This window comes from Sabethes cyaneus, chromosome 2, assembly GCF_943734655.1.
Source record: "Sabethes cyaneus chromosome 2, idSabCyanKW18_F2, whole genome shotgun sequence".
Lineage (NCBI taxonomy): Eukaryota > Metazoa > Arthropoda > Insecta > Diptera > Culicidae > Sabethes > Sabethes cyaneus.
Window position 1 is genome coordinate 215,367,056 of NC_071354.1, and position 24,210 is coordinate 215,391,265.

Here is a 24,210-nt window from a genome sequence, read left to right on the forward strand (position 1 = left end):
TGAGTAAATCAATGTTGCAAATCAAGCGAGAAGCACAGCTACAACGCTTACTCCACTGACGTGCAAACAACCGCTTGTGCTATGTGCATACTAGAGACGGTTGGGCATGAAAATTTGAATATCCGAGCCCGATCCGTTCCTATCTATACAATAATTATGAACCCGTCCCGAACCCGAAAAATTAATTTTTTGATTCTCGAACCCGCTCCAAACCTGACCATCTCTAGCGCATACATTCTGCTACCTGCATACTCGTGAGCGCATAGCGTCGTATCGTCTTTCTGCATAACCCACTCACGATGCCAACAATTCATGAGCTGCTAATAGCCCGTGGGCGCCACACCAGCATGTATGGTTATAGATTTTGCTTTACTTCTTCATCTTACGCCCTCGCTTACACACGCGGGTAAGACTGGGGGCCTCGCGAGTAATCGCAATCATCTACTCGGGTTGCACTAACGAGCGATTGCAACGACTGCGGTTGATAGCTTAATACACAATAACTCGTGGCAGTGCATGAAAAAATAAGAAAGAGAGTCAGATAGCTGGAGCTGGATTTGTATTAATTTGGCGGTGCTTTATTTCAAATTGCACTATAAATTTTGGTTCAAATTGAACTTGAAATATAATTTGTAAATTTGTAGTTGAAATTTAACTTGAAAAAGGTCATGAAATTGAACCTAAGGTTCAAGTTAAAATAATCTAATCTAATCTAATCTAATCTAATCTAATCTCACACTAACGCAGCCTGGGCATCCTGGAAAATGACGATTACTTGAATCAATCATTTTTCTTGTCAACGGCCAGGCCAACTGCGCAGAATGTACCGCAGAGGGAATTCCAAGGAATCAAAAGGAACCAAAAATAATACCTAATTCCATTAAATTCCTTGAAATCAAGGGGAAGGAAGTAAGCGTGGGCCTCCCGTAGTCCCGTACCTAACAATCTCCATATAGATAATGATTTATTTACAATCCTTGGGAGTATGTTTGCTAATAAAGGATAAGCGATACTCCGGATACTCGGGGAAGAACTATTCGTATTTAGACCAGAGGCCACGCTACAATAGGCCAAGGATATAGCGCCTTATTTCGCTCTCTGAAAATACATTAGTCTACCGAAAATATTAGTTTAAATAATATTAACTCTTGAAAATAAAGTCGTGTGGTTCAATGATTGCTTCAAACTACAACTGTAAGGTTAGGAACCGAAAACCACACGACCTCGCACCTCCTAGCTTGGCTACTCAGTTATACAAATTGAATTATTTCCAGGTATGACCACGTGGAAGCGTTAAGTGGGGGCTGGAGCCTTGGGATAGCTTCGGGTGGGCACTTTCTCCAAGTTGCCTTCCCCTTTTCATACCAACCTAAAGTTAAAGTTAAAATAAGGTTTAAAACTGGATTTAAAATTGGTGTTGAAACGGGACTTTGAATGGAACTTATAACTTTATTTCAAATTGGACTCCTAGGTAACACCACAAGGAATCATTTTGTTTTACTTTAAATTGAATAGAGAAGGTGGTGCACGTGCCCCAGTATGTTCCATCCTGTTCACGCCAGGTGTGATAAGTATTTTACCTTCGACTTGAGGGCTTCATCCGCCACCAATTTTTTATATTATAACAAATTGTGTTATGCAAGAAATAAGTCAACATCGAGACATTCTGAGAAAAACCAATAGTAAGGAGCTTACAAATCTTTGCTACAATATAATATTATCTTCAAAAATCTATTTTACACGATCACTATCGTATTAATCCGACATGTTAAAATAAAAGTTGAATACGGAAAAATCCGAACATACAGAAATGTTGACTTATTTATACTGCGAACAAAATTTGGCCAAATTTCACTATTTATTTATTCTGCGAGAAAAATTAAGAAGTTACGATAAGAATGCATAAAATCGCAGTAGGCAGTCTTTGACTCATGCAAGATGCAATGAAAATCCCACACTATCAGCTCGTGCTCAGCTGTTAAGGAGTCCAGCTGCTTATTTACTGATTTCAGTACTTGTTGCCACTATCGTTTTGTTTTTGCTATGGCAGAACAGCATTACTAGTAGTAGGTAATAATCAGTTAAGGCTTGTTCGCGACAAAATTTGGACACCCCTAAACACACACAGCTTCGGAAATACATTAACAATGAATGAAATATTTTGCAGAGTGGTAGACGTATGTCTGTTCTTTCTGAAAATATAACACTTGGTAATATTACAAGTGCTCAGCGTAAAATGGCGTCGAAAGAAGAGCAGGTGCGAAAAGCAATTGTATGCGGTCGCAATCAAAATCTGGATCTCTCGTTAAGAAAACTTACCAAAAAGCTTGGATAGCCTCCAAGCACTGTTCACAGTGTTTTAAAATCGTTCGATACTCGCTTGACAACAGCTAGGAAGAATGGAAGTGGAACAAAAACGGATCTGAGGAACCACCACAAGGATACGAAGGCAAAACAAATATTACGGAGGAGACCAGATCTTTCTGTACGTACCATTACTCGTAAAATAAAAATGTCGCCAACATTCGTGCACACTTCTAAGCAACGACAAGGCATAAAGTCTTTCAAGGTGGGGACTATGCCAAACCGTAATGATAAGCAAAATACGACGGCCAAAACACGCGCTCGTAAGCTTTATCGCGAATATTTAACGAAGTTTCCATGCGTTATAATGGACGATGAAACGTATGTCCTAGAAGACTTTAAACAGCTTCCTGGTATGTCTTTTTACACTGCCATGAAACGAAATGGCGTTTAGGATAAAGAAGAAAGCCAAGTTCCCCAAAAAATATTTAGTATGGCAGGCCATATGCAGCTGTGGTCGAGCAAGCAAAAGTTACATCACTACGGGAACGGTTAACAAGGAAATATACCGTGAAGAATGCCTGCAGAAACGATTGGTACCGTTCCTACACAGCCATGATGCACCCTCGCTGTTTTGGCCTGATTTGGCATCCTGTCACTACGCCAAAGAAGTTTTGGAATGGTATGATGCTAATGGAGTCCATATTGTACCGAAGGAGGCGAATCCACCTAACTGTCCAAAGTTAGGCCCCATCGAGCAGTATTAGGCTTTGGTGAAGAGAGAGCTGTCCCAGCACAAACAACAAGCAACAACTATAGATAAATTTCGAAAATCTTGGACAAACGCAGCTAAATTGGTTGCCAACAAGTCTGCACTGACCCTCATGGCAAGGGTAAACTCCAAAGTTCGCCAATTTTTCATGCAGACCAAATAAGTAATGTTAATTTGTTTGATAATTATTAACGATACACATATAAATGTTATAAAATTCTTTCATGGTTTAAACTTCTAGTAAATTTGTTTTATTGCAAAATTGAGGTGTCCAGATTTTGTCGCGAACAAGCCTTATGAACAATTATGAAACGTAGAACCGCGTATCTATTTTTGCTGTTGAACTAGATCCGACAGAAATTCTATTACATAAAATGTTGTTTACGGTGAATTTTAGTATCAGTGAATTTTATAGGTATATTATCGACACTCTACGACCCTTAATTTAATAGCTAAAATAATTGGTCAATTTCATGCTCAAATGTTTATGTTGGCATCACTCCATATATACGCCCGTTACCTTGGTAACGTACAACAACGACGGTCGTGGATTCAGAATTGCAATCGAAACGAACTAAAGTTTTTGATATAAATTCAAGTGTACAGTTTTTGCAAAATCATTATAATATCTTACCAAATAACTGTTTGGGTGGTAAATTAAAGTTTTCTATGTCTCAAGTTAAGTCTCGCGAATGATGTGACGAATGGAACGGCCGAAAAAAATTAATGAAAAATCGATGGCGAAAAAACCTATAAAATGCAATGTTTAGTGCTTCGAGTTGCAAGATCTTATTACGGCTTATTACGGTTAAACTAATTTTTTTTGTGATGGTTTCCGGAGTCTATGGGAGCATGTTGGTACACTGAAGAAGGGAAGGGAAGGGTGATTTTCGGTGCCATACTGACTGCCATAAATGGACTCTAACGACCTTGTCGTTAAAGTAACCCAAATCCACATTGTGTGAAGTCCTGAAACGATTTGGAAATAGCCTGACTGTTGACAAGAAAACCGGAAGTGACAGAAAAGCATAACCAGCTGATTTTAATATGAACCGGTTCTGCGGCCATCGGGAGCAAATCATCGACTCGCAATTTTTGTCTGATTGATTTTTCTGACCTTCTTTGGCTTCGTGAACGATGCTAGCTCGGCTTCGTTATAGTATTCTGAAGCCAGAGCCAAGGGGACCGTGTCCAACGAGTTTAGTTTCTTGTTTTGAAGCTTGGCTCTAATTCCCAACTGTCGCCTCTTTTCGTTGACTTCGTGCTCCGCACTGGAACCAATCGTAAAGCTAGCCTTTTTAGTTGCACCAACATCTTCGTTGTATTCTCCTAGAACATCACGCTGCTTTGGGAATCCAAATTTATCCACTTCATCCTGGCTGTACACATCATGTCCGTAGAGATTCGGATTGGCCTTTTTATCCTTAACAGCCAACATTCTTCTTGTAACGCTCATCATCAACCATATTCACGTTAACCAATGTGTTTCCCGCCTCTTTGTCTAAAATATCAACATCTTTGAGGATCAGAATAACCTCTGCGACCTTCTTTGAAAGCTTCCACATCATGCTCCACCCGTAGCACCCGTAAATCTCGATCCTTGTACGAATCTTTTCGTACTTCCTGCTCAACTTATTCTCCGTTTCCTTCTTCAACCGTACTTTATTGCGACTCTTTACAACCCAATTTTGCACATGATACATTCTTCATCTTTTACCAATGTTTTCAGTTTCTTCAGCTTATCCTCAACCGTTCGTTTGTCTTTTCGTTCTTTTAGCTTTTCTCGAATCTTGTCTTCCTTTGTTTTTTTTTCTACCAGATTGGCAGCCGGCTTGTGGCAAAACTAGTCCCAATCGATCTTTATCTTCTCGTAGCTTTGACCGGTTTTTTCGTTTCGCAGGACGCTTTCCTCTCGCTTTTCCACCGTTGTAGCACCAGAGGAACTCTCTGAAGAAGGACCAGCTTCTAGTGGTTTTAAGGTGAATTTTGCTCGAAGTTTGCTCAATTGATAGCATATCTCCAGCACCGTTTTCAGGAATCTGTGACATCGAACGTTGCCGAGTTGAACTTCTCACTGTCGCAGGGAATGGTAATTTGTGCCGTGGAATCTTCACTACCGGGGAAGAAGCTGATCTTCGACGTGGGACCCTTACAACCGGTGGTGATGGCGACTTCCTGTGTGATACAATATTGCTTATCGGAGGAGGAGGCGGGGGAGGCACAAAAGAATGTCTTCTTGAAGGAGACACCCGTGGAGGCGACGGAGTAATTTTGCCGTAACGTGCAACGCCGATGGTGACGGTGCACGACGACTACGAGATGATCTGCTTTCATTCTGTTTCGGTTCCGGTGATATGGTGGAGATATGGTGGAGGCGGAATTTCACTACCCACTGCCACCTCTACATAATCAGAACCTAAAATATACCAAACAAAACCACTCAGGTGAGCGCGGTATGAAACCCAAACGATGCAAGCATTTGAACCTTGCGTTTAAATTTGGCAAGGAATTCCTGAAAAAAAGAAATGCGAATAAACTAATTATTATTGTTCGATGATTGTGCAGGTAGCACCGAAGGTGGAAAACTCACTAGTTAAAAATTCAAAGGTCTCATTTGAAAGTATAGTGGCTCTTTTTAAACGGAACTCGAAGTTGTAATTCGAGACACGCGACGAAAATTGCAGAAATTCGTAATCATATGTTAAGAAAGCAAAGAAGAGGGCTGGTTTGAGAAGTTTGAAAGCCCAAAGCTTTGGGACTCTAATTTTATGTCTAGTTCGATCGGTAGAGTTTTCGTAAAATAAAAAAGAGGTCCCGATAAAGTTTCTCTTTTGGTAATTAATGTTTAGCTCCTGGCTGAAAGTGAAGGTTTCGTAGGCTCTGGATCATAATCTATCGGAAGGAGTACTTTTGGAGGAAGTTTGGCAAGTTTTAAATTTTGGCTGAAATTAGTGGTTATCGAGAATGCACCGGAGCTGATCCGCCAAAAAGCCACGTGCGCCGTGGTAGTAAGTTCGACTCCGTTCGACACAGAAGGATCGGGAAAACCCTCCGGAAATATATCATTCGATGGCGCCCCGGGTAATGTCACTACATGTGACCCAGACGACAGAACAGCGGTCAGGCAGTCAGGGAGCGGAAGGAACCGAAGACAGCTAACCTGGTGAAAGCCTGTTTAAGCGTCTGCCGAAACTTTCGAATAGTGAAGTGACGCAAGAGGCGGATGCTTTCATCTGGTTTGCCTAAGAACGATTAAACGGGTCGGTCTCAACGTCTTCAGAGCCTGAAAGGCACCAAACTGGAACGATAAACAAAACACGGTGCCCCAAACCGCGCCAGGAAGCTGTACCAAGTAGCTGACAAAAGCGACATGCGTCGACGAGACTAACATCAAGGCGAGTACAAAGCAGTTTCCAGGGTAGGAGTTTTACATAGCCTGATCACGGTTGGTCGTTCCTGAGAAGGTTAGCAAGAAGAAGGTGGTCAAATTAGCCAAAAAGTGTTTGCTTTGGCAGGTCATTTGAAGTGTGCAAGATGAGCCAGCCGCACATCACGACGGGTTCCATCAACGGGCAAATCTACAGGAACGAGTGCCTTCGCCTGCTGCCCTTACTGCGATGTTACCGAGGCAAGTGCACAAAATGGGAATTATGGTTTCTATGCATTTTTGAAAGATTTCAAAACCAATCACCCAATGTAGAAAAGTTTCCCACGCCGATACTCTTTTATACCGACAGGTTCATACCGAGGGCACTGGCTAGGCCGGCCGCGATCATTGCGGCATTCGATTGGGATAATGCGATACTTTTTTCCCGCGCCAGAATCTTTGGAACGTATTTCTAAAAATAACAAACTCATACACTATTCCAAATAAACAAAATCCCAAGCTGCTGAAGCCGCGTTAATACATACAGCGAAAGAGTTGATTGCGATCGATTCCGAGAGATTTCGGACGATTGCCGAAAATCCCAGTCAGCAGCAGCGATCGCATCGAAACATAAAGAAGCAGCAGGAAAAGGCTGTAAAACAATCCGCGCTGGACCGGACGGACGTGTGTGCGCGGGTTGGTAATATATGGCATGGCAAGGATCGTCGAACATTCAAGCGAGCCAGCAAGTGCACCGGCAGGCGGCGCGCCTTCCCGCGTGGGTGCTGGCTGGCGGGCGGGCGGAATGGGTAATATCGCTTGCCGAGGCGAAAAGCAGCGGAAAACGAGAGGCTGGAAAATTTCTTGTTTGGTTTTAGTTTTTTCAAAGGATCGCTCAAATTAGTTGATCGTTACGCTTCGTCGGGTTCGGTCGTGTGCGAGAAGTCCGCTACTAACTGAAGTGACTGACAAGTGACCAAAGCTAATTGTGTGGTTGATTTTAATAATCTATTAATGAAGCAAATATTTATTTTTTGTTTGATTCAAGCGGTCTAAATATTTACAAACAGCTGTTGGTTATTGAATCCGATGTTGTGAATGAGCTGTAGTGTTTACGGATTTCTTCCGGAGTTCTTTTAATTGCAAAACCGTGCCAGACTGTTTGGCGAAAGGGTGGAAGACTTTGACTGTTAAAGTTTTTTTGTCGAAAAGTTGTTAACAATGATTAAGACTGAAGAGCATGTTGATTCGAGCAGCGTGGCGGGTTCGGTTGGAGGCTATCACTATCGAAATATTAGCTCGAACATAGTTGTGGCTACACCACATATTATCGAGAATCCGGCCCTCCAGAACATTGATGATAAAATGGCTATGAACCATTACCATTATCATGGTGCTATCACTTCATCGCAGATTGACGTGAAGAATGAGATGGATGATCGAAATTCACCAGCTTATCAGATAAGTGATGTCAAGATGGAAAGTGATAAGATTCCATCGATGTATCATCACTTTGACAAGATCTCCTCTTATTATATCAACCGATCCCCGTACCTTATATCGCAAGTGAATGATGATGTAGAATTTGCTGAACCCCGCAGTTCCTATTTGTCTCAGTTGGATAACTCTATCAGTACGATGAAACTATCGGAGGCACCGTTGATTAATTATCAGGCGGTACCGAACCAAGGCGACCTTCAGTCAATGCAACGCTGTCGTAGTAATGGAAGTAGTGGTGGACACATTTCTCCCACGTCTTCCGCAGCTCTTCCAACGATCACCAGCGTTCATTCGATTGCCAGCAGCACCAGCGGTGGTCACATCACCATTAACCAGAGTTCAATGCTGGAAAAGTCTAATTCGGCTTCTCCGATAACCCCGGCGGCATCACCAACCTTGTCCAGTTCATCACAGCCGCCGGCGGCTAACGGTGGAAACTATCAGAAGAAACCGTCGTCTGCAGCTGGGAACAGTGGCGGGGGAGAACAACAGCTGACCAGTACTACCGGCTCCGGAGAGCCCGGTTCGACCAAGAAAGCTAACGGGGGACGACGACAGGAGAAGCCTCAGCTTAGCTACATCAATATGATTGTGATGGCCATTAAGGATTCGCCGCACCGGAGAAGGACGCTTAGCGAAATCTACAAGTACTTACAATCGAAGTAAGTAGTCAGTAACTGGGAAGTTTTTTTTTGTATGCCAGAAGGGCATTTGGTTAAAAGGCCACTGCGACAGTCTTAATGATCGTCTTTTGTGGCAGAACTGGGAAGTTATAATAGAGGTTCAAAAGATAAGTGTTAGGATATACCGTGTGTGTTTTAACCAAGTTTGTATATCAGAAAAAAAATCTTATTCTCAAGATTTTATGAAATTTTGATCACGGATAGAGTTGTGAATTATGAACAAAAAAAATGAAGTAGTCAATTTTCCCAGAAACTTTTCTAGGTGCTACATTCCGTTATCGAAACTTGACCTTCTGTTTTTATACGACAGACTTCGCAACCAGCTGCTAGAGTGCAGGACAATTGCAGGGCCAGTTGCTACGATCCTATTGACTCTAACAGCCTCTCCCAGTCGAGATTCGAACATACGACGACTGACTTATTAGGCCAGCGTCATACCTCGAAGCCAACTAGGAGGGTTTTTTTTCTTATCAAACCCCAATTCCAGCATTAAAAGCAGGCGATCATATTTTTATAACAAATAAACAAAAAGCTCAACGACTAGCTCTGTAGTTTGATATTGTTCAGAGCTCAGTTGAAAACGACGTCTCTCAATAGTATGAACGAAATTGTGCACTAGAAGCACTCTTTCGCCTGATGAAGTAGTTCAAACTAAAGGGTGTTATTATCAAAATATGGTCAAATTCTATTTAAAAAATAAAATAATTTTTATTTTTGAAACGCAATTTGTATTCTGATATTCCTGCTATTCTGCTAAGCTTCCAATTGATCGATGTTCCCGGCCGGGATTCTGGCTATAAGATTCTGTACATCAATCTCGTGCAGTTTGTTCGCCGCAGAGTGCCAGCTTGCTTTAAAGTGTTCCTCGCTCTCAGGTTTGGCATGCTCTTTTCGATGGCGATTTTGCTCTTTTGATTACTGCACCTCAACTAAGCCGAATTTAAAAGAGTGGGATATGTGGCATGTGTAGAGGTAGTAATTTTCTACACCTACAATATTTCTGAAGAAAGTAAAGTTTTGTATTTACGGCACTCCAGGGTTGTAATGTGTTGGTAGCAGCGCTTTTTTGCCACGGGGTAGCTAAAAGATATATAAATGCTTCTTTCAACAATACTGCAGATAGTAACTAATATTACAAATGTCCCATACTCCACTTTTTCTAGTTGTATTTGGCTGGGGTGCAGTAATCAAAAGAGAAAAAATCAAAGCGAAAAGTGCGTGCCAAGCCTTCTCGCTTCCATCCGTTTTTTGGGCCTTCTTCAGGCTCCGTTTGACGATGGTTCAATATTTCTCAACCAAGCCTCGATTTCGATTGAACGATCCTTGGCTTCACCTGCACGCACGCTGTTAGCGGCATACCGCGCTATGGCCTTTGTTCCGCAATCGCAGGTTGTCAAATTCGTCTAAAGCAGCACGGAACCACCGTATTTCCAGACACAAGTTCACGCGAGTTTCCTGTATGGTCCCTTAATGGTCCCAGATATAACGAAAGTGTCACTTTTTAAGCCTCAGGCTCAGATAATCTACCAAACCAGATATTTTTTGGCGAACCTCGACAGTTTCATATGTTTGAAAATGTCTGCTACCCTTATGTAAGTCCTGTTCACGAAATTGCTTGACGCAGGTTTCGTCGTTCATCACCATGCAATCGAACTTCTTCAGCGTCATCGTGTATCAGCTTCTGGCACCATGCACAGTGGAGCGACTGCATGCAAATACTGACTAAGCAGAAAAATCTCTTTTAATCAAGGTTAATATGCGGTTCTTAAGTAATTTTGCGGTGTTGGTTCCAAATTTCGGGTTTATTTTGTATTAGAACGTAGGGTCTTTTTCTAATTCTCGTCGTAATAAGGAAAGCCATTCTAATTTTCATCATTTGCTGGATGGATTTAGTGAATACTCCAAAAGTTCTTGTACTGATTTGACTAAAACACACTTACCTTCCGATCCGTGAACTTTGAAATCACTGAAAAGCGACTATTAAAGCATATTATTGAAATTACGCAACTGACTTTATTGCTAAAATTCGTCGTACCGTTTTAAAATCCGTCCAACAAAATTTTTCATCGTCTGAACTAAAAATCACAACAATGTTTACGAAGCTAACACGCATGTATTTGTGTAGGACGGCATGACAAATGTTATTCTACAAAATTTCTGCAGGTCAGGCAAGTTTTTCTGGCTGTAGAATAACGACAATGCCTTGCGTGAGTTATTTTCATTTATGAATGACGGAAATTAGCACGATTAGTCGACATTGTCTTCTTCGTCGCACGAAAAAACGTAGGAAATTTGGCTGGTAGGACTTCTTTAATGATAAAAAGCATTTAAATAGATCACAGCTCACTTTGATTGATTGCGTATGATAGACAACTAACTAAAATATTAGGAAATACCTAGTTTTGCATTGTGTGTCATAAAAATGCGGATATTTTTAATAATTTGTGTTGGATAGGACGGGAATAGGCAATTACGACGATGTAGCAACATACCCTATTTCTTTGTGTGAGGGGCAATTTTAACTATTTTATGAGTAAATTTTCTTTATTCTAATGACTTCAGAAATGAAGGGCTTCTGGAAAACTACTTCAGGTTGTTTTTATAGGATAAAACATTTTATAAAAGAATACAAAATAGATATGAGTTTTAATAAACAACACAAAGTCACATATGAGTTAATATTATTCAAACTTTTCATCTTCTTTTTAGTTTTTTTAATCTTCATTATCATCTTCTTCTTCTTCCTCTGCATGATCATTTGTATCGTGTTTTTACCTTTGATATACTATATTTCTTCAGTAGTAATATAACGTACTCAGCAATATTTTTATAATTAAATTTTTCATTTCGAAAAAGCTGTTATTACCCTGATACGCCTGAATGAGAAGACGATTAATTTTGTCCCAATTTGTATTCATTTGATTTTTTACTTTTGCTTATCTTGCATTTTTATCACTTTATTACTTCTTGTATTTTTTTTACATAGGAATAGGTATCTTGTAAGATTCTAGCAACTTCAATTTATTGGAATTAAGAGCACATTTTGGCCGTTGTACGATGGATGGTTCAAATTTTCCGTTCATACGAAGTAATACGTTCGGAGTAAATCCAATCGTTTTGAGTGTTTACAAATTGCTAAATAGGGTAATTTTCTCGCTAGAAAACTGCTTGTTGCTTCGCTTAGGATCTTATGCTTTTTGGGATGTGCATGACTTGACCTTGAATCCGTTTTTCAATATGCGTCGGATGCTGCGATCGGATATTTTCAGCTCTTTAGCCATTCGATTGAAACTTCGTCGTAGATTTCACTCGGGTTGTATCTACGCTTTTTGAACCACCTCAGTTGAAGTTGCAGTCTATTGATGATCATATCCATGGCATTTTGCGATGCTACCAGTATCATTATAACCTGAGAGAGAGAAACCAGCTCAGTGACAGATTGATTGTTTTCGTTTTCTTCTTATATTTGATGCGGAAAATTCAAATAGTACCATTTAAATCAAGTCAGCATACTCGGGTTTGCGAGGAGTTTGAAATTTCATCGCAAATAAATACTTTCCCTGTTTTAAGCAATCAAGCTAGTCCGGTTCGCAGTGACAGTTCTTACCCGGTTTCCACTGACGTTTCGATGCACAAAATCAATCCCAGCAGCCTCCACACTCTCAGATATTATAACGAGTTATGAGACGTACACAAACACTTTATTCACATCGATGTGTTTGAGCTCACGAACAATCGCTGGTTGTGATTTTCCAGCTAATATAAAGGAATAAAGGAAATATCAAGGAATCATATTATTATATTTGAATTCCATCCAGTGAACTGCTGCAACAGTGATGTTGGCTACCCTTCGAGCTCCGTATTTTTTCACAAAACACTAATGAAAATCTTACGATTTTCATGGACAACGCTTATTTAAAAAAAGTCATAATTCTCGAACCGAGTATCGTAGAAGAATTTTTTAATGTGATTCTTCTTTATCTTTAGTGGCAATGGTCCGTTATCAATCCTGCGCCACGAATTGTAGTCCTCCAGTACTGTCTATCCTGGGTCTCCGCTCTTCAATCCTCTTGAACTCCAGTTGAACGTGAGAGGTCTGTCCCGGAGCCTACGGTCTTTTCCTGGTTTTTTGCTGAAAATGGTTTAAGCTACTCTTTCATCGGGCATTTTGGTCACGTGCCCAACCCACCGCGACCTGCGGTGCGGATTGTACTACCTAAACTGTATCAGTATATTTGTATACTTGATAGAGCTCGTGGGTTTTGCATCTGCGCCACAGTCCATTTTTTAATTTTGGACCGAGCGTTGAGCACAGAACTTTACGCTCAAGCACCCCAATCACAAATCCCCAATCTCCGTCCTGCAGAGCCTAGTTCTGTACGAATTGGCAAACTACAAAATTTCTGCTGCGCGATTTGCACCTGCAATTCGTCGTTTTTCTTCGCGGCTTCCATCCTTGTTACATGTTACGAGCATACCACGGTATATGAATTGCTCCAATACATATCGTTTCCCATCTAGGTCCACCCCGTCACCAACATCCTCCCAATGATAAGACCCAATCTCGCTGCTTCCTATTCAAAAGGCTTAAAAGACTCCTTCACAGCTTTATGGTTGATTCCGGTGATATCAATCTTATCCGCAAAACCAAGAAGCATGTGAGATTTTGTGACGCATGATTTTGACCCATCCATCGTCGCACAAATCAGCTTTACCAGTTTCATCGAAAAACCATGTGTTAGCATTATCTGTTACAGCTCATTCCGTTTGACTGAATCGTACGCCGCCTTAAAATGCACAAACAGATGATGGGCCTGCAAGTTGTAATCCCGGAACTTGTCTAGTAACTGACGCAGGGTAAACATCTGTTTTGTCGTGGAGCGACCATCACGAAAAACCAGCTTGGTAGGGTAATGTCGTTACGGTCGAGCCACTGTTATGGTCAGGCAACCACGATTTTATAGTCTTAGTAACAAATAACTCGTGCTATCTATGTATAAATCATTGTAAAACTACTTACTGGGATAGCTAACTTTTCACAATATTATGAGTTTCAATCGTGTATCCAAAACACGCGTACTCCATTCAGTGACTAAACCTTACAAAAAAAATTTCTGGGCGCAATGAACTTTTCTTCGAGAAATTATTCAAAAAAAGATACATATCGAAAATGTGTTGTGTAAGTAAATGGGTTCTACTTATGTTGATGAGAGCATTGAGACTTACCATACATCCCAGGGGGCGGCCTATCTAACCTGGTTTTGTCGATCGTTAGTTTCCCCGAACGCGCGGTCGGTTTTGGCTTAACACGGGACCGTAGCACTGTGGGAGGATAATATTCAGAGGCGGGGACAGTATAGCGTAGCACCGACTCACTACTCAACGGGAGGATGCTCCTCGACGGCTTGTCGCAACTTTTCACTTGCGGATTAGCACACCGGAATATTAAGAGAAGCTTTCTCTGGACACTGGGATGGCGGGGTTAATCTTCACGCACTACACGGCCACACGGCCTACGGGTACTCGTCCCACTACACAGGCCGTACCTCGGCCGGAATGACGGATCGAAGCTTCAGCGGGTTTTCTTCTGGTCACGCACGGCACTTCGAGACACACTTCTCGTAAGCTTCTCAATCTTTCGACCAAAAAGTAACCACGTGGCAAACTCCGTATATATATCAGAACGGCGGACACACGTCCGATCGCTTCAACCATCCCAACCAAAAAGCCTCGACCCCTTTTGATAGGCTCGCAACGTCCTCTCGCAGGCTTAGGCGGAACTCAGCGTTACGCCACTCCTCTGCTACCGATCGGCCCGTGTGTTGTCACCTTTGGTAACCGCGGCGTTTCGATAGGGGATTTAATTTTAAAGTTTAACATTATTCCAAACCTAACTCCTAACATGCAAAAACAAATACAATTTTTTTCAATAAATATTTACATTTACTATGGGACATGGTCACATGTTACAGTTGTGCTCTATACTACCGGTTGGACTGTCCTGTATCCTGTATGTTATTCAATATCGCTATTGAAGGTGTGATCCGGCGAGCGGACATCGCTATGAGAGGAACGATCTTCAGCAAGAGTAGCCAACTCCTAGCCTTTGGAGACTACCTCGACATCATTACTAGAAACCGTGGGACGGCGGAGGCAATCTACGTCAGACTAAAAATGGAGGCTAGGAGCAGACTTGTTATAAACACCGCCCGGTGCGACACGGTTGCCACCCGTCCACATACGCACGGCACTGGGTGCTTTCGATAATAGAACGCACTGGCGTTGCTACATACTAGCACGCTCCCCGACAACATGAAAACCCGATCGAAGTGCCTTGCCTTCGGTTAGGCACCAACGAGCACGGTACTACCGACGGGCCATTTGACGGCTTGCATGACTTCGTTCTTTGCTTTCTTTCTCATTCGTTCATATTCGGTGTACGTCACTGAGTTGTCAGGACGTTCGGGCACCGTTCTCTTGCCGTGCTTTTGCCGTGCTCTAGCAAGTGCCGGCTGGTGTACTGGCACGCCGTTTCGCTCGCAAATTTAAAAACCTATATAACTGCTTGGAGCGATACGGTAAAAACTTATGAACGGTAGCGGGTGCCTTCCACAACGCCGTGTTGGTGTTCCATATCCGCCGCTGCTGCTGCTCAGTAAGAATGATTTTGATTCGATGTAATGCTTATTATGATACCTATAGGAAAACATTTCGAAACAAGGTAATTTTTCGATTTAAGGGCAGTTTTTTCTAAGTAATTTTTATACAAAGCATCAGATTATGTTTTGTTCCGAAATATTTAATGTGCGAACCTGCATGTCCCATGCGGGTTAAAAGCTATCCTGCTTCCTTTTATAAATCTTGATTTGGTTAAATTATGCATTTCAATCGAAAACGGGTTTTCAATTGAGAGATGTGAATATAATATTCAAATAAAGTATGGTTTAAAAATTCGTTAATTCAATCTTTAATCGTTTTAACTTTCATGTCCATATTATTCGCTACGAAATGTACAAAATGTTTTCGGATAGGTAGATAAGTGCGCTGCGCAGATAGCACGAAAGAAAGAAAAAAAGGCAGAGTATGAATGGGGTGCTCGGCTGTCGGTTTTCGCCCGGTGCCGCTCCGTGCCCACTCAACACATATAAAACCGAACCTAACAAAAAAAATTGGCACCGATGTGCGGAGTCATATTTGTTCGTACGAGAGTCGGCGAAGTGCACTGAAACCGGATGCGTGTGACGTATGAACAAAGTAGAATGTTTTAGCACGGCGTGCGGAGCGGCGCGTGCTTTCACATGTCTGGCTAGGAGGATAGGGTTACAAATTAATGCGCCGAAAACCAAATATATTGTAGGTAGAGGCTCCCGAGAAAGTAACGTTTGCCACCCACGGACAGTGACTATTGACGGCGATAAACTGGAAGTGGTTGATGAGTTCGTATATTTGGGATCTCGGGTCATCGCAGACAATAATACGAGTAAGGAGATCCAACGACGCATTCAAGCTGGAAATCGAACCTACTTTTCCCTCCACAAGACGTTTCGATCTAGGAGCATACGCCGCCGCATAAAGCTAATCAGGCCGGTGGTACTCTACGGACTTTAGACAGTAACTTTGCATATGGAAGACATACGTGCACTTGCCGTTTTTGAACGAAAGTTGTTGCGGACTATTTTTGGCGGAGTACAAACGGAAAGCGGAGAGTGGCGGAGACGTATGAATCACGAGCTACAGGCACTGCTTGGAGACATTCCAATCGTACACCTGGCGAAAGTTGGAAGACTACGGTGGGCCGGCCACGTCGCAAGGATGCCGAACGACTGTGTAGTGAAATCCGTTCTCTTCAAGAACCTCACCGGCACTAGGACTAGAGGGGCTCAACGTGCTAGGCTTGCGTGTGTCGAGACGCTCAACGAATTGGCGACGAGCTGCCCAGGACCGAGTACAATGGAGAAGAATTCTTGATACGACAAGAGCCATCTCGGCTCTCGGCTGAATAAACGATAAACGAGACCAACCAACCAATGCAACAATGATTAAAAATAGGAGAAAATAATCAAAATGTGATACTTTCCGATGACAAACTAACATGAAAGGGATGAGCACCACGCGATTCGCTGTAAAATTTTACATAGGATCACACTTCTCACTGTTTTTTGGCTAATTTTTGTCCATAGTGTAATGTAACCAATCTTGTAATGTAAATATAAGTAAATTTGCCCAGCAATGCGAGGAAAATATAATCTGGACAAAATTTTGCACAGTGGCAAAAAACTCTAATGAAAATTCGAATGCATGTGATTAAAAAATATGTTTGTTAGACCATTGTTGTACGTCGTACCTAGAGTTCAATCAATGATAAAATGCATTTTAGCATAAGTTTTCTCAACAATCGGTTAATTAAACACTAAAGCAGATGCGTTAATTTTCTTCACTTTCTATTGCTTATGCAGAAAAAATTGCAAAATATTCGATTTTAGAAAAACAAAGAAATGATGGTCATTTCCGTGAAGGTCCTAAAAATTTGCGAAAGAAAAATTGTTGCTGCAGGTTGAGAAATTTTTCGTTTTTACAATAACGAAAACAAGTTCCATTTTATTTGTACATATGGTATTTTTCGAATATCAAGCATTAAATTTAGGTAGACCAATTTCCTTCAAAAATAATGGGCAAGGCAGACAAAAGCAACCGGTGGGGACGCCAATGTTTATTTGACCGTCAACCCTGTATAAACCATAATAATGCATAAAACTTATTGCAAACAAGTTTAACCTGTCTTATATAGGTTTACAATCATAAAAAATGGATAAAATGTTGAAAAAAAATTTCTGTCTACAAAAATTTGAATTTCTTAACCTGCAGCACAGCCAAGCTATTTTAACATAACCATTTTTTATATCGTCACAATACATATATATTAAAATTAAAACTTTGGTGTTGAAGAGCACTTCAAAATATATCAAATACATAAAAAAGCCTTAACCAATTCCTGGAGGAAAACAAAAAAAATATTGGCACGAAGGAGTTTTCAATATTTTTTTTTGCCATTTTTTATGAACCACTCTTACTTACAAAGACAAAGGCTTACAAAGAAAATATGCATCTAGTTTATTCTAAATCAAATTGAATATAAGAAAAGGCTTAGGTTTGATGTTTAGAGTAAGATTTGAGTAAGCGCTATTTACGTTTATTTAAAAATAATCTCAACCTGCAGCAGGATACCCTACTAATTATCCCAAATATAAAAACATGAACAACCTGTTGTGATGAAAAATGATTCAAAATTGTTATATTTTAAAATAATATCAATTAGGCCGTTACAAATATTTTAAAAAGTTTTTGTACCTCCGGTGTTGGGCCACTGAAGGGGGGGGGAGGGGGGCAAAAAAAAAACAAAGAGAATTTTTTAATCGAGCAAAAAAAATATGGATTTTGGGCATTTTTATTTTAAGTTTAAACGTGAAAGTCAAATCTATTCTTGCTTTTAATATATACGTTGTTAATTTCCATGCAAAAATCTACGAAAAAAAGACAAAAACGAAAGAAAATTTTTTAGCCCAATTTTCGGAAATTCCGCTGTTTGACTTTCCATTTCTATTTCATGCTAGAAGCGTTAACTCAACTCGTCCATTCATTTTTCAAGCTTTTCAGGCTGTGACAAAAACTTTTAATATGATTTGCAATGGCCTTATATAACAATCAATATTTTCTTCACCACCAGGTATGACTTCTTCAATGGGGAGTACAACGGCTGGAAAAACTCCGTTCGACACAATCTCAGTCTAAACGAGTGCTTCAAGAAATTGCCGAAGGAGTGCGGCAAACCGGGAAAGGGACACTACTGGACCATCGATTCATCGGCCGAGTACATGTTCGAGGACGAAGGCAGCCTACGTAGGCGACCCCGCGGGTTCCGCCGGAAACAGCAACTGAAAGCGTACGGCGGTGGTAGTGCTTTTTATCCGGCCGGTAGCACCGGATACGACATTGCCGTGCCCGAACTGCCGAGTAGTTACATCTCGCAGCCGTACCCTTCCTACGAGTATCCGAATGCCAACGGGCAAAGTTTTTCCGACTCGTGGCACTACCCGACCGAGGGGCTCGGTCAGTACTCGAAAATCACTCACACGTCCCTGCACGATCCCCAGCCGCCGCCGGCTTCCCCGGTGCAGCAGAGTCAAAGCGCCAGCATGTTGGACTACGGCAACTACTCGTTCGCTACCAGTCCGTACGCTATCGATAATGGTGAGTAGTCAGTCCCCAACACTATATTTGTCATCAGTAGAATAGAGTTCTTTGTTTCTCAAGTGCGCATAGAAAGAGTGAGCTACCAAATTGGAATCTTAATCGATGTTGAATGTGCCTCGTTGACAGTTTCGCTTATTGTAAATTCTGCCTTTCACTGTCGTTCTTGCCCGTTTGTAGAATAAGCCAAGGTTTACAAATTGGAACCTGTTGTTGGAACCGCGTGATTAATATCAGTATCTTGAAGCTGTGAGCAAAAAAGTTTGCAAATTATTATTAGCAAAATTGAACTTAAATTTTAGAAATTTGGTTTGTATTGTATTTATTTCTAACTAATAATTATTAGCAAATTCGAAGAAGAACATTCTTATCAAAAACTTAGGCATCTAAAATCTTAAGTTTCTTCAATCATAACCTCGTCGATAATTACATATTGCGCACATGTCACGAATTTGAGGCGTTTTTTACGCGGGACATGTCCGCGTAAAAGCAACTTTAGTGTACCATGTAATACTTTGTACGTTCCAAGCAAAAAATCAAAGTAGAAAGCAAAAGTGGGAAGCAACAACGGAAAACATTTTAACGTCGCTTAAAGATTGTTTGATTTACGAGCTGCTAAGTACGTTGAACGACAATTCAACAAGTGGAAGACATTTATGGGTAGATTTAAATGGTTGCATCTGAATAAATTACTTTTCTGGAACCGTTTCCCTGCTAATTGGCATTTAATCGACAAACAATTCGTTAAACTCTATCTAACGCTTCACGTTCCTTTCTCCCAAACAGGTCTAAAAATGGCATCCCTTTCGCAAATGGCACCCATGGCACCGTCGACAGTAGGCTCTGCGCCGGGAGCGCAAACGCCACCGTCCGGTGCATCCAGCGGCGGTGGTGTTGTCGTGTCCATGGCGACCAACAATGGCGGCAGTTCGCAGCACTCCGCTATGGTGATGGACTGTGCAGGAACCAAACAGGTAACCGGTTATTCTGGTTCGCCACTGGGTAGCAGCCATTCGTCGATGATGGGAACAGGGCAGCATCAGCTTCATCTGCACCATCACCATCATCCGCATCATCCTCATTCGCAGCACCAGAATGGCGTCGTCAGCTCGGTCGGTGGCGTGGGATTGAACACGGTACTGACAGTCAACGGGCAGTATGACCATGGGAAATACTCCAACTAGAAATAGCGCGATCGACACTCGGCGGAGAGATTCTATAAAAGGCATGTTCGACAATTTCGAAAAGTACTAATAGGCTACGATTTTCAGGTTAAGTTTACGTGATTAGTTTTTTTTAATTTCGTGAAAATGAATGTAAATTTGTTGAATAAACCATACCAAAGGACAAAGCTATAATATTTACTTGTTTATTACATTGCGCCTATTTATTGCCTCCATTAAGCCATTAAGCATAGGAGAGTCAAATTCGAAAGAAATATTTTTTTGCCGCTTTTCGGTCATTACATTGTTTGAATTTTCTCTAGTGTTTCTTGTTAAAAGCGTTTACACCCCGTACAAACATTTTTCAAGTTCAAGACAGGAGAGGAGGGCTCCTTCGAGCTACGTTGGCCCTCCGGCGATACTGTGGGGTTGGTTGCGGGCTTTGCAAGCCTGAACCACTAAAAAAATCAAAGCAATGGACTCTGTAAGTAATAATAATAACTCTAATCGGAACAATCGGCAAAGACCTAGGGGACGAAAATGGATTAACGATTGGAAATTAGGAATGGAATTGTCGGTCTCTAAATTTGCTCGGAAGTACCCACGTGCTTTCTAAAGAAGTGAAGAGGAGGTATGCTGGAAAGGAACGATGGTACGTACGTATAGAGATGGTCATACCATCTACCAGAACTGCGGCAACACACACGAGCTGAGCACAGCTTTCATAGTGATGGGCAAGATGCAGAAGTGGGTGATCGGGTGGTGGCCGATCAGCCCCCGAATGTGCAGATTAAGAATCAAGGGCCGATTCTTTAATATTAGCATAATTAACGTGCACAGTCCTCACCTTGGAAGTACCGAAAATGACAAAGACGAATTTTACGCGCAGCTGGAGTCAAAATTGTCATCGAGGACTGTAATGCTCAGGTTGGAGGAATTCAAACCGGTGATTGGACGGTTCAGCGCACACCGCAAACGAACGAAAACGGCCTAAGACTTGTAGACTTCGCCGCCTCCAAGAACATGACCATACGTAGTACCTTCCTCCAGCATAACCTCTACCATCGGTACACCTGGAGATCACCCAGCCAGACAGAATCACAAATCGACCACGTTCTGATAGATGGTCAGACATTATCTACGTTAGAACCTATCCGGGCGCTGACATCGACTCGGATTACTACCTAGTGATGGTAAGGATACGTCAAAAACTATCTGTTGTGAACAACTTACGATACCGGCGTCCGCCACGGTATAATCTAGCGCGACTGAAGCAACCGGATATCGTCGAATGCTTCGCGTTATCTCTCGAAACCGCATTGCCGGAAGAGGGTGAACTGGATGAAGCCCCTCTTGAGGACTGTTGGAATGCCGTGAAAACAGTCATTAACAGCGTAGCGGAAAACGTCCTAGGCCGTGTGGAATCGAATCGGACCGAATCGACGTAACGAATGGTTTGACGAGGAATGCCAGCAGATATTGGCTGAGAAGAACGCAACGCGAGTACAAATGCTGCTAAGAGCCAGTGGCTCAGAGCCACCCGTCAGAAGGTGGAGCGAAACAAACAGAAGCGGAGACAGCAAAGCAAGGAGAAGAAGCTGTACCGCTTTTACGACACACGGAAGTTCTATCAGAGACTCAACGAATCTCGCAAAAAGGTTAGTGCCGCGGGCCGAAATGTGCACTGCAGAGATTGTTGGCCGGCTGTTTGCAGGAACTGATTGTCAAGATTTGGGATACGGAACGACTACCGGAGAAGTGGAAAGACGGGGTTATCTGCCCTATCTACAATAACTTTTTGCGTCATTTCCATAAACTATTTTCTTGTCAAAATCTGTAAATAACCGGTTGCTGCGATTCGATTGCGTGAAGAAGTGAGCTTCAAAAAGACATCCCTGCAAAAAAGATGGTATGAAACGCTTGATTTGCTTTAGCATTTAATATTTTTTCAAATAAGTAAAAGCAGCCCAATATACTCCACTTGCGGTGGTGCAATTTGTCCCCTTGCAAATGTGACTATAAAGAGATCTAAGTTGAAGTCAATTGGGCATATTATACTGCAAGTGGGGCATTTTACCCCGCGCAGACGAGAAACACAACATTTAGGTCTTCTTTTTCTTCTTCAGCATAGAGCCGGGGTGGCACGTGCTGTTTCAAGCACTCGTCTCTATTCAACTCGGTCTTGTACCGCTCGTCGCCAATTTCCTAGTCGTCTCAGAAGTGGCAAATCGCTTTCGACCTGGTCGAGCCATCGTGCACGTTGGGCCCCCTTGTTCCTGGTGCCGGTAGCACTGTCGTCCGACTATTTTCGTAGCACTGTCGTCCGGCATCCTTACGACGTGTTCGGCCCACCGTAGCCTGCTAACTTTCGCTAGATGTACGATGGGAGTCTCCCCAAGCAGTGCCTGTAGCTCGTGATTCATACGCCTCCGCCACTAGCCGCTTTCAGTTTGTACTCCGCCAAATATCGCCCGCAGCATTTTCCGCTCGAGGCGCGTATGTCCTCCGTGAGCAGCGTCACGGCTTCAAGTCCATAAAGAACTACCGGTCTAATAAGGGTTTTGTACATTGTTAGGTTCGTGCGGCGGTGCATGCTTCCTGATCGTAGCGTTTTACGAAGGGCAAAGTAGGCCCGATTTCCCGCTTGGCTGCGCCGCTGGATCTCCTTACTAGTATTGTTGTCCGTGGTCACCAGCGATCCCAAATACACGAACTCCTCTACCACTTCTAGTTCGTCGCCGTCAACGGTTACCGTCCATGGGAGACGCGTGTTTGTTTCCTTTGAGCCCCTTCCTTTCATGTATTTGGTCTTCGACGCATTTATTTTTAGCCCAATTCCTGGCTATGATATCGAAGTCATCTGCAAAATCGTATGCTGTATCGTATGCTGCTTTGAAATCAATAAAGATGTGATGCGTGGGCACGTTATACTCCCGACATTTCTGCAAGATCTGTCGGATAGTAAAAGTTTGGTCCGTAGTTGCGCGAGTCCCCATGAAACCCGCCTGATAATTCCCTACGAAACCCCGTGCTATCGGTGACAGCCGGCGTAACAGGATCTGGGAGAGTACCTTGTAGGCGGCGTTTACCAGCCTAATACCGCGATAGTTGCAGTAGTCTAGCCGATCACCATTTTTGTAGATGAGACAAACCACTCCTTCCATCCATTCCTTCGGTAGCTTTTCCTTCTCCCAAATCCTCGAAATAACCCAGTGTAGAGCCTTTGCTAGCGTATCTCCGCCATGTTTTTAAAGCTCTTCCTTTTCCAGCGGCTTTATTGCTCTTCAGCAGGAGATCAGGTGCTAGGACATTACTATCTTCCATGGGCGCTCCTAGGTTAATTTCCGTTCCGCTTCCTTCTGCGACTTCGCCATTCAGGTGATCATTGAAGAACTGCTTTCATCTGTCGGCCACCTCGCGCTCGTTTGTGATTAAATTCCCTCCCTCGTCCCTGCACATGTCAGGTTTCGGTGTGTAGCCCTTCCGATAAAACTTGCGCGTGTCATTAGCTCGGAATAGTTGCTCTAATTCTTCACGATCTCTGTCCTCCTTTTGGCGCTTTTTCCTCCTCAGGATCGTTGTCAACTGGTTCCTAGCCCGTCGTTATTTGACGAGGTTCTCTGTAGTGACAATTCCTAGATAATTTTTCCAAGCAGTTTTTTCCCCTCCACCGCTTATTGGCATTCGCTATCAAACCAATCATTTTGTGTACTCCGAGGCTAAATACCTAGTGCCGCGGTAGCGGCCCCCAAGTAACCAAAAGTTTCGATAAAAGGGGATTTTTGGCTTAATCAGTCAACGAAATGATCATGAATAGAACTCTATTCAACTTCATTTTTAAGTAATTAACCGTACTTTCAAGTTCGTATTTGATGTTTAAACTTCGAAGGGAATACAAAATAACTTCTAACAGAACTAGAAAGTTCGCAAAAAGTTCACTTAAATCGCTATATAGAACACTGTTCAGCCCAAAAAGAAACTCCAATAATTTTCAAAATAAAAAAGATTGGGGGAATATTTTCCCACTTCTTCCTGTTTTGCAGATTCATGACATTTCTCATTTACTAAGGTATTTAATTTCGGTTAATAATCGACTGTTTTTTTATAAATATTAATTTATTGTAACTTACCACACACTACCAACATAAACCTGTAACTGGTACCTTGGTGTGT

General features: G+C 42.1%; 1 protein-coding gene and 1 pseudogene across 1 annotated transcript; one reads left to right on the forward strand and one right to left on the reverse strand.

Annotated features, from left to right (window-relative positions):
* Window positions 1–4,012: 4,012 nt before the first annotated feature.
* On the reverse strand, window positions 4,013–6,852 carry LOC128736637 (uncharacterized; annotated as a pseudogene).
* Window positions 6,853–7,664: 812 nt separating this feature from the next.
* LOC128736638 (forkhead box protein F1) lies at window positions 7,665–20,058 on the forward strand. The gene is made up of 3 exons (XM_053831124.1): window positions 7,665–8,605; window positions 18,351–18,874; window positions 19,661–20,058. The coding sequence occupies exons 1-3, from the start codon at window positions 7,665–7,667 to the stop codon at window positions 20,056–20,058; spliced, it is 1,863 nt and encodes a 620-aa protein (XP_053687099.1).
* The last annotated feature ends 4,152 nt before the right edge of the window (window positions 20,059–24,210 follow it).

What these genes read in the sequence shown, in the direction of transcription:
- LOC128736638 (XM_053831124.1), top strand. Translation starts at nt 7,665, where the DNA reads ATGATTAAGACTGAAGAGCATGTTGATTCGAGCAGCGTGGCGGGTTCG. An exon ending in TACAAGTACTTACAATCGAA is followed by an intron (nt 8,606 to 18,350) that starts GTAAGTAGTCAG and finishes CTTCACCACCAG; the next exon opens with GTATGACTTCTTCAATGGGG. An exon ending in TCCGTACGCTATCGATAATG is followed by an intron (nt 18,875 to 19,660) that starts GTGAGTAGTCAG and finishes TCTCCCAAACAG; the next exon opens with GTCTAAAAATGGCATCCCTT.